Source organism: Osmia lignaria, chromosome 3 (assembly GCF_051020975.1).
Source record: "Osmia lignaria lignaria isolate PbOS001 chromosome 3, iyOsmLign1, whole genome shotgun sequence".
Lineage (NCBI taxonomy): Eukaryota > Metazoa > Arthropoda > Insecta > Hymenoptera > Megachilidae > Osmia > Osmia lignaria.
In genome coordinates, this window is record NC_135034.1 from 8,506,438 (window position 1) to 8,523,507 (window position 17,070).

A 17,070-nucleotide genomic window follows, 5' to 3' on the forward strand; every position below is an offset into this window, starting at 1 on the left:
TAGTTTTTGTAATTTTATGATAAAGGGTTACCGACTGCAGAATGTTCAGCCGATAAGTCGGTAAACCAATTGGTAACTTATCGAGTAGTTTCAGCTATTTTTGTATAGATGGCGCTGGAGTCGCGTCTGAAACTACTTTTCCGCGGAATTTAATTTTGACTTTAATCATTGCAGAGTGCCTCTATGACTTCGTTAATTGCCTAATTCTCTTATATTACATTTCTTTCCAGTATAAATAATAGTCATTATTTGTTCTGCTTAATTTTCTTTATTATTCAAGTACATTTTGAAGTATTAACGCTTCAAATAGACCTGCGCAAGAACTAATTTGCGCTACAACACAGAAATACAGTAGTTTGAAGTATACATCATTTCTTAGCACGAAAAGTTTAGTCAACATTTAAAAGCAACTAAAAACCTTTCAAACTTTTCACATACGATAACACTGTTTGACTTAAACCGGTGAAAAAATATTGATTTTATGGCGACTACGTAAAAGTTTATCAAATTATTCTTGACTTAAACTAATGGATGGCATCGACGACGTTGTACGATAGAGTTGGTCGAACAACAAACTAATAAGAATAGAAAAATAGTAGAAGACATAGAGCTTCGAATCCTGAGATTTATGTATCACCAATCAGGATGATTTCGCATCAGCTAAAATGACTAAGGGTAATGTAAGTACTAGAGATTCACGAGATCATCGATCATCGGCGCCGTAGACACTATCAGACAAAGAAAAATCGAAAGTCGAGAATTCCTTGATCCTTCGCTCCTGATTTTGCACCTTTCGTCCTAACAGTAGAAACGGAGATTCCTGTGGGACAAGAATATAATTAGATCAATGTTATTTGTATTTTCATACAAATAAGTGATTATTCTCACCTTCTTCAACATGTAACTCTGCAGATTATAACCCATGTAGAAGGCAATTCTCTGCAGACTCAACAGAGACCTCAACCTGAGACAGGGGTCAGGCTGTAGAAGTCGTTTCAGCAGATCTTTCGCGGCTGGAGAAATGTTTTCCGCGTTCGGTGGTAAAGTTCCAGCAACCGCGTAACCAGTTCCTCTGTTCTCCGGCAAAAGATCGCTGGATGCACCTGCTGGATACTGCAACAACATACGATGACGTAACACGTGAGAGATTGCTGTTTCAGCACGTCGATGACATCGATGAAAAATATAATTGATCTGACATCAGAGAGGAGGATTCGACCCAAGGTTTCCAAGATTTCTCTGAAAGATCCAAGTAATTTGCGATAAAGGTACGATTAGATTGTCGTGTTTTTCTAGGTCAAGATTCATTTAAAGGTTGTTCGTTCTGTCGGTGATTGCTAATTATTCTGGGAAATCCATGGAGAAGAAAGTTGTAGGTAAAAATTATTCACATTTCCATTTAATGACATTTGAAAAATAATTCTTACGCAATTATTAATCACCCCTCGAACGACGGACCATGGAGAGAGTCTTAATTTTAAATTAATTTCGTATTTCATATTATTTTCAGACTTTTAAGAACAACTAACATTGCTCCAGCCAAACCTGTAATCGAATGGTGAAGAAGGGACACAGAAGGGACATGGGCCATAGTGCGGTGTCCATAAATATTTCTTTTTACGAGTGGAGGAAGGTCGGTAGACTAGAGAAGCTATTACCAATGTAGACTCTAGTCTGTCTAGGTGGTCGGTACCTAGGCTCGCCATTCCGCTTCGCGCGGGTACATACGCAGGGTCAACGGCCACTCGCGACCCTCAACCTATTCGCTCGTTCATATCCCTCGAGCGTGTGCCGCAATCACTATACTCGACGCGCGGACTTCTTTGTCCGATTGCACGGGATCATTTTTCATTTTTTTTCCCCCTTGCTAATTCCAGGAGATTCTCCTGGTTCCTGAATTAATAACACCACGGTGCCAGGATGGTGGGTTTCTTGCGGGATTAAAACCAACGGAAACGGTAAGTTAACTGGTATTAGGAATTCGTCTGGTCGTTGAAATTTTATGGTTGTTCATTTTCCAGGAAAAAGGAAATCTTGGAGAAACGGTACCTCGAACATGAACGGATTAAAATAGAAATCAAACGAACGAGTTTGTTTAATAATTCCACGCTTAAAGATATCCCGTTATCCGTAACATCTTAATCGATTTCTTGCGCAGCAATTTGTCATAATCTTGCGTCAGACTAAACAAGAACCGTTCTTGTTAATACCGCTTCATGTGGCTATTTTTTCTATCCTCTTGTAATTCATCAATGTCCATAAGGAAATATTAAAGCCCGTATCGAATCATAATTCATGGATCATAATTTAACCAAATACTCGAAGGTAACTTGAAACCAATATGAATTTTAAATTACAGAAAATTTCTTTTATCACTTTACTCTTGCATTTGAGCATCGGTGATAATGGGAATTTCTTCACGAAACACATATGGTAGATAATCGGTCTAGGATGTGTTAAATAGCGTAAGGTGTAGCTAACAGGAAGAACGTAACATTGCAAACATAATAAATCAAGCTAAAAATAAAATAGTATGCCTTAGCGGGACTTCTGACGAATTTAGCATACGCTCGAGGTGTTAATTATCTCGATCCGTGGTATTAAAATTCCTGAAGAGTTCAAGGCAGACGTTGCTATTCGACCTTTTCGTTCAAGTACATGTCCTTCGTGATCGCGGGGCATCGATAATCGGGAACGTTAACTTCCTAGATCGTTGTTTACAACCGTCGAGGAGGGAAAGGTAAGCAGCTTTAAGAAGAGGAAGGACGCGGAAGGATCGGTGACCGCGGCAAACGAGATATTCCAATTCGATCTCGTCGGAAACCTTGACCGAGAGTAACGGTACAGAACGATCATTACGAGATCGTAGATAGATGAGACGACTTCGAACTTAAGCCTTCCTCTGTTCTGCATAGATCCTTAAAGAATTCGAAAGTCGATGAAACGGTTCCTTCACTTCCAAAGAACGATCTCCCCCGGTTCGATGATCCCGCGGTAATAGTATCTCCATAAACCAGCGGTGAGAGGAAATTCTGATGATTGACTTAACGAGATCATCGTAGATTTTCATTATTTTTTAGAGTTTAAGGAGAACCCGATGAAGCGATGTGATTGTAAAGTGGTACAGGGTTTATCGTAAGGATTGCGATGTGGGTCATCGACGGCCTGCATTTCACATTTCGCATAATTAAATATGATAATTGTGCAAATGGAGAAATGAGAAGAGAAACTTTGAGAACCCCGTAAGGCAAGTCCATTGAAAATTCCTTATTTTCCCTCGCTCTTTACAGGAAGGAATAAATTGAAGAATGAACTTCGTTTCGAGAGGTAGTTCCCCATAAAAATTGTCTCTTCCGCGTGTTCGCGGCCACTCGGAGGCGACAGTGTTCGTTCTTCCTCGAAGCGATCTCGAGACGCGAAAAATCAAAGTTCGTTGAACCTACGACGGTGCTTCTCGAAAGCACTTTTTTTCCTCCGTAGGTACTTTTCAAAAAAGCAACCGACTACAGGTCTAGTACGCGAACCCGCCACACGTTCGTCGATGAACTCCGCTCGGACAGGACTAGGCCAGCTAATTGCTGAGCAAACTGAGACTCTCTTCTTAATTCAACGTTTGTTAGCACCGTGCTTCTTGGTCATTTCTGAACGCGAAAAGGAACTATACTTCGCAGCCAGCTCGGTAAGTAATTCTCTTGCCACGGTGACCATGAAAGTATCGGGAGACTTCAATGCGCGAACAGAAGGGTAACTTTCGTTTAATTACCAAGACAGTTTTGGTAATGAATTCAGCAGTTAATTAACACGAATTATTTCTAAATAGATTCTATTATACAAATTAGAAAAACACACGACTTTCCTTTTCACGACTGTCCTTGCATTCTTTTCATGGCGACCAATTATTCGAGAAACAGAAAGTAATTCACAGGAAAAATCATTCTTCTCCTTTATGGCATGCGGTGATTGTTGAAATTCTCACGAGAGATTAAACTAGGCTTGCAAAAATGTTTTCGCTCCTCGAGGAGAGCAGCCGAGTGGAAAACTCGAAGGGTACCATAAGAACGGCAAGCTTCCCCCGTGATTCAGCTCGTTTGCGCGATGGTAACCATAAAACGCGATGTATCTGGGTGTACCGCAGGAAATACTATCGCTTGGAAGGTGCGATTATGGTAGCGCTAACGAACGAACCTAGCTGATGCACGCAGGAAACGACATATTAGTTTCGTACGCGAAGTCCAGAAATCACGCGTTTCCTCTTTCTTCTTTCAGATTGTTCTCACGATTGTTTACAGCGATCAGAAAATTCACGAGGAGTTTCTTTGGCATGGTAAACTCGTTGTTTGCGTAAGATAATTAACGAACACCCTTGAGCGTTTGCCCTTGGAGTAGTAATTAGTAGCTTCATTCGTAAATTGATGAATCTTTTTTGATATTAAATTAAAACTGGGGCTCTCTCCGTGGTCCGCCGTTCTGGAGTTAATGGATGTAACAGATTTGCATACAAGTTGCACACGCGTCGACGCCGGTGCGTAACGACGCGACGCGTCGAATATGTGACAAAGCGGATGTCACGAAACGGAGAGGAAACCCGAAGATAGACTGAGCACGTGTCGTATGTCTGCAATCATCAATGGTCTCGTATTTTCGCCCGTACGATCTCTCTGACTAATCGCCATTGACTATTCAACAAATTAACAAATATTCGACATTTAACAAATACTTAAAACGTATAATTATTTAAGATGCTTGTACGAAACCAGTCGGTAGTTGAATAGATAAAAACGAGTGGAAAAAGCAACAGGATCGATATTACGGTGCAGAGAAGGCTCGATTTCTCGCTAAGTGCATCGACCACGAAGCAGGTTCTATTCCTGGTACGATGACGATGTTCTCACGACAGAAACTGCAAATAGAAACTGGTGATCACGAATCCATCATCAACGTCGACCACCGCCGACGGAGTCCTTGCGAGGAATTCCTCTGCCGCGGCGTTTCTTCTCGGTCAAAGGACGACAGAAAATAGAAATCCATCCGGGCAAACACTCGTAGGACTTGGACTAACAGCAATTTTTTGCGATAAAAATATTCAACATAGCTAATAGCGTTTGTGATGCTTCTAGGTATTCAAGTATTCTATCCTCGACTCGAGTTTGATGAAATTTTTAAACATCCACGTATATATTTAATTAATTAGAATATTTGGAAAAATTCTAGAGAAACAATAAAGGTTTCTTGTCAAATCTTGTAGGATAGAATGAAAAGGACATCGCGAGACGGATGAAAGGTTCAGCAAATAGGGGTGGTAGCAAAGAAATAGAATGAAATAAAGATAAAGAGTAGAAGAGGAAAGAAGGAGACCGGTCGCGTAGTTAACACACGGCGGACATTAACTTCCCATTAACTGTCGGCCATTAAAGAAACCAGGAGGAGTCCGGTGTGGCTGGCGCCAGGAGTAATCGGCATCGAGTACTAGGCGCCCCGTGCAATCCGCATGCAACTCTTCAGGGCTATTTATAAACCTGCCCCCCTGCTGCAGGCGGACGACTACGCGTGAATAAACTCCGCGATAAAATACCCTTTCGGCGACATTCTTGATAAAGACGCGTTTTCCGGCTCCTCTCCTATCCTATCTTCGTCCAGAAATAACGGATAGAACCGTTCTTGCTGATAGGGATAATTATTAGTAATCTTGTAATAAGAATGAAAAGAAAAATTTAAATGCAATCGCATTAAAAGGATGATTGGTACCCTCGTGGGAAAAGGTGGATTTAAATAAAATTCTAATTAATTTATTTTTGATAACATGGAAGGTTATCCTGAAAATAAATCGCGAGTCCTCGAATAGAAGGAAGTCGAGAGACAAGGACAGTAATTTCGTTGAAAATCGATGATCATGGATCATGGTCAAGTCTGAGGAAATCGTGATATTCCACTTGGTGGCCAACATTTCCTCACGTACAGCATGTAACGATCTAGGATCTATAAATAGTGACGGCGGATGAAGCGGATTCTCGTGGATGGATTTTGTATCAGAAGAAACCGGCCAGGTGGTAGTTGCGTTGGTAATTACGAGGATAAAGGCCTCCTCGAGTTCGCGGTACCGATCTGAAGAAGTGTAACGAGTACCAGTTCACCAACACAGGTACGTTCTAGCTAATATTTAGGATCTATAAATAGCAAGATGAACCTGAAGAAGAGGAACACCGGACTTGTCCTTGCCGGACTGGTATCCCGAGCGCGGCAAATCCTACATCAGGTTCTGTTTCCCTTCTTGTTGCAGATGAATTATGCAATTATTCCAGTCAATCTTCCTTCTTCTCGGACGTTATTGGAAGAAAATAACCGGCACGAAGCGATAACGCTACGTTCCCAAGGATGAAGGGTTTTCTGTTATTTTCTGTACGCCGTATTGTACGTCTCTTGGGAATTTCAATGACTAGGTATTTTCTATTTTTAACGCTTCGATGACTGAGCCTTTCAAAGGGGCTAGGATTTTTCTGATTTTAAGGTTATTTGTAGAATTCTGTTCGAATCATTTATCATTGTCACTGACACGATTCAAGTGTCTTGAAATTGTGAGATGTAAGATAGGTTCGTTAAGTTCGTCTATTCAACTGCATAAGACTAAGCACTTGCATTCTTTTATGAATAATATTTTGAAAAAAAAAAAGCATTGCTATATAAAATTTCCATAAAATTACTAAGATTATCCTCCCTCGTGAAAATACGCTCGAAGGAGTTTGAAAAATTGGCAAAATGGTAGCAGATGAAATAATGATCGGTGAGTTCCAGGGTAACCGAGGCGTTATGCTCGCGCGAACAAGCAACACGCGAGCAAGCACAAGCACACTCGGCCAGTTAATGTCCGAGTTCTATAAATAGCCGGTGTCGAGGGTGCATAAGGCCAGCGCATCTCAAAGGGGAGGTGCACGCGTTGCACGCGAGATGTCTTCTCCTCCTGTGGGCCCCGGGGATAGAAAAATGAAAGAAAAGAAGGAAGGAAGGATCGACTGGTTCAGCTTGGATGCCTTCCTCGGCATAGGCGCCAGAACATCGTAAACTCGAGAGGATAGTCCGTGCTTTTTTTCACGGTCGCGAGCACGTTCTTGATCGTGTGCCCGCTCCTCCGCGCTGGAACAACTTAATTCTACATAATTACGGGATAAACGAGGTCCATTTGTTGGGGAACAATTCGAAGAATCTTGGTGTATGTTGGAGAGATTTAATTATATACGAACAGAACATTTGAAACTGAAGCGATATATATCGAACAGTGTTATCTGATGACGTTGGATCTGTTCGTAATCAATCTTTGCAGATTATATCTCTTTTCAATTTTCTTCAATTTTTCAATTCTGCTTAACTGCAATTTTTATCAATGGTTCTCAATAGAAACCACTTTAACATCTTCTAACAAAGAGATCCGCGATTCCTAATTAAAATTGTGACTCTTTTCATGGTCCGCTATCCGAGGGTTAGGAAAACTTGACAGACCCTGGTTCCACGCCAATGGATCGGTGTCCCTCTGCACTGGGTGCAGGTAGTGACTACAGATCCAACAAAATTGGACATGCCTTTGTTTTCAAGGGGTGTTGAATTTATGCCTTGAAAACGGACGTCATCTGCTCTATTCTAGTATAAAAATGTAAAAAACTTTGCACTTCACTAAACTAACACACGTTGAGAGTAACAGCTGATTGCTTCGATATCAACGATATCATAGTCAGTGTCTCGAGCTCGGCGTTTCTATATTTCAGCAACAAATGCATGTCCAGTCTTCTTGGATCTGTAATCGCCGTAGACCATGAAGATGTCACATGCCAGGATCGCCACTCCCAACATGGACGCATCGGAGAAAAGCAACAAGGGGAGAGTGATCCAACCTTCTACTTAATTCTAGATATGGCGACTCCACCATCAAAACCGATGGGGCTGTTAGGGCCGCAGGCGTCGGGAACTGGGGCTCCCGACACCCTTGCACGTGGCCCGAGGAGAAGCCGATACCGGGTGCGACCCCCGGTGTTGGCCACAGGGTAAGTAGCATGGGGAGGGCTCAATTTGAACCTCAATTTGAAAGGTTGCAGAGCCCTTCTTTAGCGTCAGTGTCGGTCGCCGTGGGGTTTTAGTCAGTAGGAATCTGACACTCCCCCGCCGCCCTCCCCCAGGGGACGGCGGGAAGTCTTATGCAAGATTTCCCCACGTTAAAAAAAAAAAAAAAAAAATAATAATATTTACAGTCACTGATTCGACGACTAAAGGTACCTAGAACCATTCGACCTAGAGTGAAGCGAAACAGCATCAGTCCTATAGCGACCGCCGAGCGGTGCAGATCTACCTGCTAAACATACATATATCCTTATTTTATTTTCTACGTCCATTTAATTTGCTGTATTTATCTTCTTAGCTTATTGAATAAACTAACTAGGATGAAGAACGTGTTGATTTTATTACTCCCGTAAGCATCCATTACATCTCCCTATCCCTTGAATGTCTGTTCCTCTTACAACCCTGTTTCCCTTATAGCCCTGCATCCCACAAATCACTCTATTCCCTACAATCTGCGGTATGTTACATCCCTTAATACCTACATCCTTGAAATGACGCTTTCAGCGTTCGTAACATTCGTAACGACATTCCTTACATCCCTGCTTTCCTTACATCCCTGCCTTCCTTACATCCCTGTATTCTTTACATCGCTGCATTCACTACATCCCTGTATTCCATACATCCCTCCATCACGTACATCCCTGCTTTCCTTACAACCCTGCACCCCTTACATCTCTGCATTCCTTACATCCCTGCATTCCTTACATCCCTCCATCACGTACATCCCTGCTTTCCTTACATCCCTGTATTCCTTACATTCCTGCATTCCTTACATCTCTGCATTCCTTACATCCCTGTATCCCTTACATCTCTGCATTCCTTACACCCCTGCATCCCTTACATCCCTTACATTATATTCCTGTATCTTTTGAGTAAGAAATCGTCACAAATTTAGTTCCTATTTTTACCGCCAGAGGGCGCTGATTCGAGGTCGAAATTTTAGTTCAAATTTTTGCCGCTAGAGGGACAAAAATGGTGCATGCTTTAGTTCCTTTTTCCGAAATCAGATGGCGCTGATTCGAGGTCGAAATTTTAGTTCAAATTTTTGCCGCTAGAGGGCCAAAAATGGTGCATGCTTTAGTTCCTTTTTCCGAAATCAGATGGCGCTGATCGGACATCGAGATTTTAGTTCACATTTTTGCCGCTAGAGGGCCAAAAATGGTGCATGCTTTAGTTCCTTTTTCCGAAATCAGATGGCGCTGATCGGACATTGAGATTTTAGTTCACATTTTTGCCGCTAGAGGGCCAAAAATTCAAAATTCAAAATTCAAAAATTGAATTTACTTACCTTTACTTACCTTCACTTACCTTTACAGGAACTAGTTGTTGTAGTATATTATTATATTTGTAATATATTTATTATAAGGGTTGCAGGGATCTATGGAATACAGGGATGTAAGGAATGCAGGGATGTATGGAATACAGGGATGTAAGGAATGCAGGGATGTAAGGAATGCAGAGATGTAAGGGATACAGGGTTGTAAGGAAAGTAGGGATGTGCGTAATGGAGGGATGTAAGGAAATCAGGGATCTATGGAATACCGGGATGTAAGGAATGCAGCGATGTAAGGAATGCAGAGATGTAAGGAATGCAGGGATGTAAGGAATACAGGGATGAAAGGAAGGCAGGGATGTACGTGATGGAGGGATCTAAGGAATGCAGGGTTGTAAAGAAAGCAGGGATGTACGTGATGGAGGGATGTAAGGAATGCAAGGATGTATGGAATACAGGGATGTAATGAATGCAGCGATGTAAGGAATGCTGGAATGTAAGGAATGCAGGGATGTAAGGAATACAAGGATGTAAGGAAGGCAGGGATGTAAGGAAAGCAGGGATGTACGTGATGGAGGGATGTAAGGAATGCAGGGATGTAAGGAATGCAAAGATGTAAGGGATGCAGGGATGTAAGGTAAGCAGGGATGTACGTGATACAGGGATGTAAAGGATACTTTCTGCGACGCCCATGAAAAGATTGAAAAAATAAATAAGTGTGAAGTGAGGCCTTGATCCATAAAAAGGAATAGAACAATCATAAATTTAATTCCCCTTTGATGAGCTTACTGAATAAGCAAAGGAAATAAATAAAGTAAATTAAGAAAACTCCAAAAGGAAATTAAAGGAATATGTATGTTTGACATGTTGATCCGCATCCCTCGGCTGTCGGTATAAGACTGAGAAGGTAGCACCTCGTTCTACGTCAAATTTCTCATATTGAGAAGTAATGATTGTTTTAAGTTTGATTTTCATGTATACTATATTTGTAATTTATTAAAGATCAAACAGTTATTGAATGTGGTATATATAAATAACTGAGAAAAGAAATTAAGTACGTTGAATAAATAAAATAAGAAGAAAACTTACATGAATAAATAACTCAGAACCGAAATTGTGTAATTTAAATAAATAACCCGGAAAGGAAATAGAGTAAATTAAATAATAACTTAGTTGCCTTTTTAAAATGATATCAAGGCGCATGAAATGAATACAAGTTTGTCTTACAATTATTTTAATAATGTTTTGGTCTTGTACTAGTTCTGATTAATTGATAAAACATAGAGTCAAGTAAAAGGGAATGAAAATTGTGTCTTTTTAGTTGTCAGTGCGAGGTGTGGTAGAAGAGGAGCCCCCTAAAATCATGACTCCTCGAGAATAAAGGCACATCTTTTTATATCTGTAATCACTGGTGCAGGTAGACAACTTTCTCTGTGTTCGCATAGCCTCCAGAAAGGAAGTAGCGTAACGAGATTGCGTTCCCGACATCCTACAGAGATGCACCAGCCGCGGTGAATCTTTTATGCGGCCGGTATCGGAGAATTTTTCTTCGCAAACAGGGGGACAGAGGAAAAAGATAAAGGAGAGAGAGATGAGTTTCGACCAGGAGATCTGGTTTACCTTGCGAAGGTTTTCTTACGTCCTACCAACGGGTACACCGATCCTGGGTACACCGATCCTAGGTACGCTACCCTCGAACGACCGTGTTGCTCTGTCAGCACTTCCAGCCATGGTTCGCCATAAACGAGCGGTTTTTGCATCTCTGAAGATTGGACTCAAGGGCAACTAATAGTCCCGCAAGCGGAGTGGTATGACTGTGTTTACTCGGACTAGCTGCTTGTTATCAGCTCTTCAACATCGTCGCGTTATAAACGAGACGGGGATATAGTTTATGATGGCAGTGGTGGCAATCGTTAAGGCTGATTTATGCCGAGGAAACTGCACTTCTGACGAACACTCCCTCTTACGATGCCACCCTGTTTCACTGAATTGCTGCTTGAATTACGCTATGCATCAAATTCCATGCAAGAATAATCACGCTAATAAATAATAGAATCCTAAAAAAATTTTGAAATTTTATAATTTAAAGAAATTGTTGAACGCTGTGGGGACTCTAAATTAATGACTGCTTAATCAAGAGGGTTAATTTCAATTCTCAAAGTAGTAAAAAATGATTCTTTTGAGAAACGACTACAATAAATGTGCAGTGTAATGTCTATTCAAGATGCATCTGATCAGGGTTTAATTTTAACTTACCGACTGGTAACAACTGGTTCCCGATTAAAAATTAAATGTCTCTCACAGTTAAGACGTAGCCGACTATAATCGGCGAGCGGATCGAGGATGTTCATTTTCTCGAATACCTGAATACGAAGTGTACCCTGTTCGTGGATTGTTTTCACCGAGTCATAAATCGTCCCGTAAGAGTTCTCTTTGCCGAGAGGAGAAAAGAAACAACGCATCGGATACATTGTTCGCGACGAACGTTCCCCAGCTACCACCGATCGTCCATCGGCCTTTTTCTCTCCTTCTTTAAGTTTGCCTCCTGCAGAGAGACGAAGAGGCCAAGATGCAGCCGGTTTACCTTGCGAAGCTTTTCTTACGCCCCTGAGACGCTACCCTCGACGATCTCACTGAAACTGGCGTTCCTGACGGCTTTTTGTCTTTTAGTTCCGCCGATTCCGAAGCTTCGATGTCGCTGAATATAGCCGCGAGAATGAATCTCGCCGAGGAACATAAAGGATTTCGATAGAAGAACCTTGTTAGGCGAGGAACGACTTCGTGTGAACGAGAAGAGAAAGATGAACAGAATCTCAAACTTTGCTTATTCAATCATTTTCTAATTTGTATTCAGCGTTAAGATTTGAATTTACACAAAACAAAATTAGTAAATTCCCAGTAAACAAAGTAATAGGATTCCCAGTAAATGTGCAGAGAATTTTTTGAAAAATTCTACACAGACCCGGTGTCTGTTAGTCTGATTATCTAGCTGAAGAGAAACAGTTCTCGTGAAATTTCACACGTAAAGAGACTAACTAGGGAACGTCATTTCCTAATCTTAATTGTTTTCTCGGTCTACCGTTTCACAATCTATTCGCACGATATTTTGTAGACAAAGGTGAATACACGTTTGATCGTCAGCAGCTAGATTACGTTACTAATTGAACTCGCGGTCCTTTATTAAAACCTTGAATAGCACGCGTCGACAATAGCGAGACGATGATCAAAGAGAGAACGAAATCAACACGGACAGGTATGACCGTAAGGAGAGCGTAGAATGGTAATAAAACGACCATCATCCTGCTGTACTCTATAAAAGACACCCCTCTGTGGCTTTAATGATGCTGACAAGGAAGAATAACGATCCTGAACGTGATACTCTAATGGCCTTTTCGGATACCTATGAAAGAACACCAACGATACTATTATACCACTGGTAATTAAGATTGTATTAATCTCTGCGGAAATTAATTTTATCGCGCAATAATAAACATTCAAATTGCTTGAAAATCGAGCTAGATCTCGAAGAAGTTAATCAGGTACTTAAACCCGATTAAATAATATTTCAAAATGCAAACATTTTATCTGAAAAGAAAGTTGCGATCTAAAAAATATAAATTTATTCTCTTCATAAAAGAAAAAAGAATTACGAATGAAATTACACGGTTATTAACACCTACAGAATGCTTCCATTCCCTTCGATTAATCTTCGGCGTCGATTAAAAGCACGAAAGATAGTGATCTAAGATCTACAAGCCAGGGACCAGCACCGCGGGGGTGTCTGGGCTGTTAATCTGCATAGAGAATCTCGCGAAGTAACGAGGAGCATCGTATTTTTCGAGGGTCGACAGCGATTCAGCGTCTGGAACCCGGGTATATATCATGGCCGATCGGACAGCTAGAAATTATTGCTGCTTTAAAAATTCGTCCTGCGCGGATCAGTCGTGTGGGGCCACCGAAAAACTCGTTAAGGGGCCCTCGAAAGGGCGGACAAAATCGAGAAGCTCGTTGTGGTAGTCGAAAAGCTTTCGGACGTTGACGTTTATGGCGAGAATATCCTGAGGAGAGAATAATCTGACAGGGAATGCTTTACGAGGTACTGAATGATACCAAAAATACAACAGTATATATAATGCGATGGAACATAAAGGATTTTTTATATCTTTCATTTGAAGATTATGAAACACAATAGCAACTGATGAGCAGGCTGAGGATGTTTTGCAGATTTTCCATATGTTCAATTGAAATTACCGTTCTGCTGATCGTTATAGAATCGAATAATTTTTGGACAACTTTTTATCGCGGATACTCGACTGTACGGAGAAATGATTTTCCATTCCATGGCAAAAAGCATGGAGAGATAAGAAAAACGTCGAGTTATTCAATAATGAAGAGAATGATCCGTGAAAAGGTTGGTGAACCTGGTGAACGCAGCAAAACCTCGAAGGTCGAAGTCTTCGAGAGCTGATCCACGGTTGTTCGTCCCTTAGCGACCGGTCGTTGGTTGTTCATCGCCTTCAGGCGCCACGAAGGGTGACTCTTTTTCTTCTTCTCTCACCCTGTTCACCTCCCCCTTCCCGTCATCATCGTCTATCTTTTTCTGCTCTGCCCTTCGTTCAGCTTCGTCCAATCCACGTCTGGTTCTCCATCGAACGGCCGTATACGGGGATTCGCGCCGATACGCTTGCTGAACGCCGAGCAAAAAGCTAAACCTGCTCCACCGTGTGCATCTTCCTCTTTTTTCCATCGTTCTCCTGCTACTCTCCGGCTCTCCTTCTTCGCTTTCCACCCTCCATCACCTCCATTCCTGTTCCACTGGACCCTTGGACGATTCCTTAGGACACAGGGCGACCGAACGGACGATTATTTCAGGCGCAGCTCTCAGCCTACCTTCTTCTCGCCGATGGCTGCTTATATATTTTCTTCTCGGTCATGATTTTCTTTTTTTTTTAATGAGATTTGAAATTATCAGAATTCAATTCCTAGCCTTTGAGATCAACGAGGAACCTCTAATGATTTGATTTATTCAAATCTGGGAATTTTTCTGGGGATTCCTTGTGATTTATTCAGAGGGATTTGCATGGCTCGAGCCCCTTCAAACTCGAGAGTGTAGCCTTTAGAGAGGGAAATTGTTATGCAAATTTGACCGAGATACAAAGCGTACCGCACGATTATTAGACGATTCTGACATTTCGCTATCCTTTCGCGAAAGATCTATGGTATTGTATAGAATCCCTACGCCCTGAGACACAAAGAAGAAACTTCGTATCCTTCCATTTGGTGGACTGTAATATTTCTTATAAAAATATCATCGATGTTTTGCCCAAAGTCAAGGCTACCCGTTCAACGATAAAGCAATTCAAACTTTTTCGTCTGCGCGTTCGAAGAAGCTGCGGTCACACGATTGAATGACGTTTGAAAATTGACGTGCGGAAAGTAGGAGAACAGATGGAAGAAGGAAAAGAAGAAGTGGAAGACGAGGAGAGAATGAGATATCGCGGTGAGACTGCCAGCACGTCGTGCAAGTAGCTAATTTAGTAGCTGGCGCCAGGTTCCTCGGCCGAGAAGAGCACCCGTTAATCCTCCACGGCTGCTTATTTTTATTCCTCTGTCTCTTTCGATCGAGCAACGCGTCGGCACACCCAGTTCCCTTCTGTTGCTCGCAATTCCTACGACCGACACGATCAAACTCGCTCCTCGGCGAACAGTTCTCACCTCTTGCGAGGAACAATTTGAAGGGTATCATAAATCGAAGGAATTTAATCCACCAAAATTTTCTTTAATTACAGAACACTCGAACGGTGATAATTTAAAAAGAATAATATCGCGCGCTTCCTCGGAATAAAAAAGGGAAATTTTGAATTTAGACCGACAATTTTCCTATTTATTTTGAACCTACGAAATAACAGAAAGATTCTACGGGATCGGGATTGCAATCGCAAGGAAACGAAGAATCGAGAGTTCTCTGTTCGTTCAGCGAGGAGCACTGAAAGCCGGTTCGTTCAGTTCACGAGTCAACGCTCGGAACCATGCAATTACCCCGGGCCCGATGAACGACCAGCGAATCTTCCGTGTTTGCTTTCGATCGGATTCAGGCCACTGATGTCGCACCGGTTATATTTAGACGGCTGGATCGATGGAAGGAAAAGCCTGAAGAATGGCAGACGGGTAAAGGAACGGAGCTACGGGCGGTGTCCGTGGGCAATAGCATATGCGTGCCGATCGAGCGCAAACGCGCAGCCCATACGAGAATCGGAACGGTCACTAGGAATCGGTAATTAGCCAAGCGCGGATTTAATGGAGCGTGGCGATCCTTAACGGTAGATCCGCTCGAGGATCGCGGCAGATACGAGACGATCGAGTAGACGACGATTGTCAGCCAATGGCAATCGATACTCCTTTCTATTATTCGCATAAAATTCTAACATATATGCACCGTAACCTTGCATAGCAAGAGAAAAGAAACCTTGAACACCTTGATACATTATTTCTTCCCTAACAATAAATACATTTATGCTCCACTAATTTCATTGCTCCTTTGCACCACTCCGCTCCATCACCATCCATCATCCGTTCTTTCGTTCCATACGAATGATGAAAAAAAAAAAAATACAACAAAAGCCGTGACGACTGGACACGAGCAAAGGGGGAACGAATTTCAAGGGGAGCGGGTGTAGGAACGGGCGAAATGATGAGCTGAAGAAGAAGGGAGAGAAAAAAAAAAATGGCTGAAGGTGGATCAGCGGGTTCGTCGTCTCGAAACTTCTTTCACGCGTGTATCACTCTCTCGGCAGTGTCGAGCGACGCGTTGAATAACGGCGATAAAGGCGAATGCCGCGGGAATATCACGATAATCGGTCGAATGATGGATAATGATCGGGGCGGCTGCCTTTCGCGCCCCTTCCCCCACCGTCAACCGACCATTATTCAATTGAATTCAATGCTACACCAACCATTACGGAATTGACTTCGAGAACTTTCTTTCGGGCATCCGTCTCGTCGGACAGACGCTACTTCCGCCGGCCGACCCTACGAGAAACGACCTGTACCCTGTTACAAGATGACACCCTTGGTAATCGCTAACATTCCTATGGGAAATTTTCACAAGAATCTTACATCAATGGACGAATGAAGAAACGAATGATAAATTTTTGTAAATTAATGCGGTAAATCATAGCTGTGATATACCTAATTATTAATTGGCAATCTGTTGATTGCTCCGGTAGATGTTAGATCTTTTATTTATAGGTTGATGTAATGACAGATGATTGTGATATTTTTTTTTTTTCGTCAAATAATGAGTATTAAATTTGCTCAAGGAATTAATAAATCGCATAGAATTCCTCAAGGAGACACAATAAATAACCTTAATTTTTTAAACGATCTTGCAAAATAAGTGAGCAAAAAATTAATCGATACTAGGTAAAGTAACGAAGGAAAAAGGAAAAGGAAGATTTGACGGACGTATGAATCAGTCGTTGAGAAGATAATTAAACCTTCCACAGTGAATCATTTTTTTCAATTGCGAGATTCGTAACAGTAAGATTAATCTTTCCATTGTTCCAATTACGCATGCCACGCTGAATATATAATCATCGAAGGAGTTAACACGATGCGCGATATTTTCCAAACAAAAGATTCTTTATTGATCATTCATAGAAGCAATAACGGTCTATGCGCGTATTATGTTTCCT

At 41.8% G+C, this 17,070-nt stretch overlaps 1 protein-coding gene and 1 long non-coding RNA gene across 3 annotated transcripts in view; one reads left to right on the forward strand and one right to left on the reverse strand.

The window, feature by feature from the left end:
- Positions 1-257: 257 nt before the first annotated feature.
- The window catches only part of S6KL (ribosomal protein S6 kinase like), a 43,429-nt gene continuing 26,616 nt past the window's right edge, over positions 258-17,070 (reverse strand). Inside the window, exons 8-9 of the mRNA XM_034326493.2 lie at positions 889-1,113; positions 258-820 (exon numbers count right to left, since the gene is read on the reverse strand). Of these exons, the coding sequence (XP_034182384.1) occupies positions 704-820; positions 889-1,113 (342 nt within the window). The 3' untranslated portion in view covers positions 258-703. The remainder of the gene's footprint in view (positions 821-888; positions 1,114-17,070) is intronic.
- Positions 1,084-2,303, forward strand: LOC117605316 (uncharacterized). 2 transcript variants are annotated; one of them, XR_013065206.1, is made up of 5 exons: positions 1,084-1,224; positions 1,297-1,376; positions 1,511-1,633; positions 1,878-1,958; positions 2,022-2,303. It is a non-coding gene; the product is annotated as an uncharacterized LOC117605316 (long non-coding RNA). The 2 variants fall into 2 exon arrangements; XR_013065207.1 differs by lacking the exon at positions 1,297-1,376 and having other exon boundaries at positions 1,110-1,268.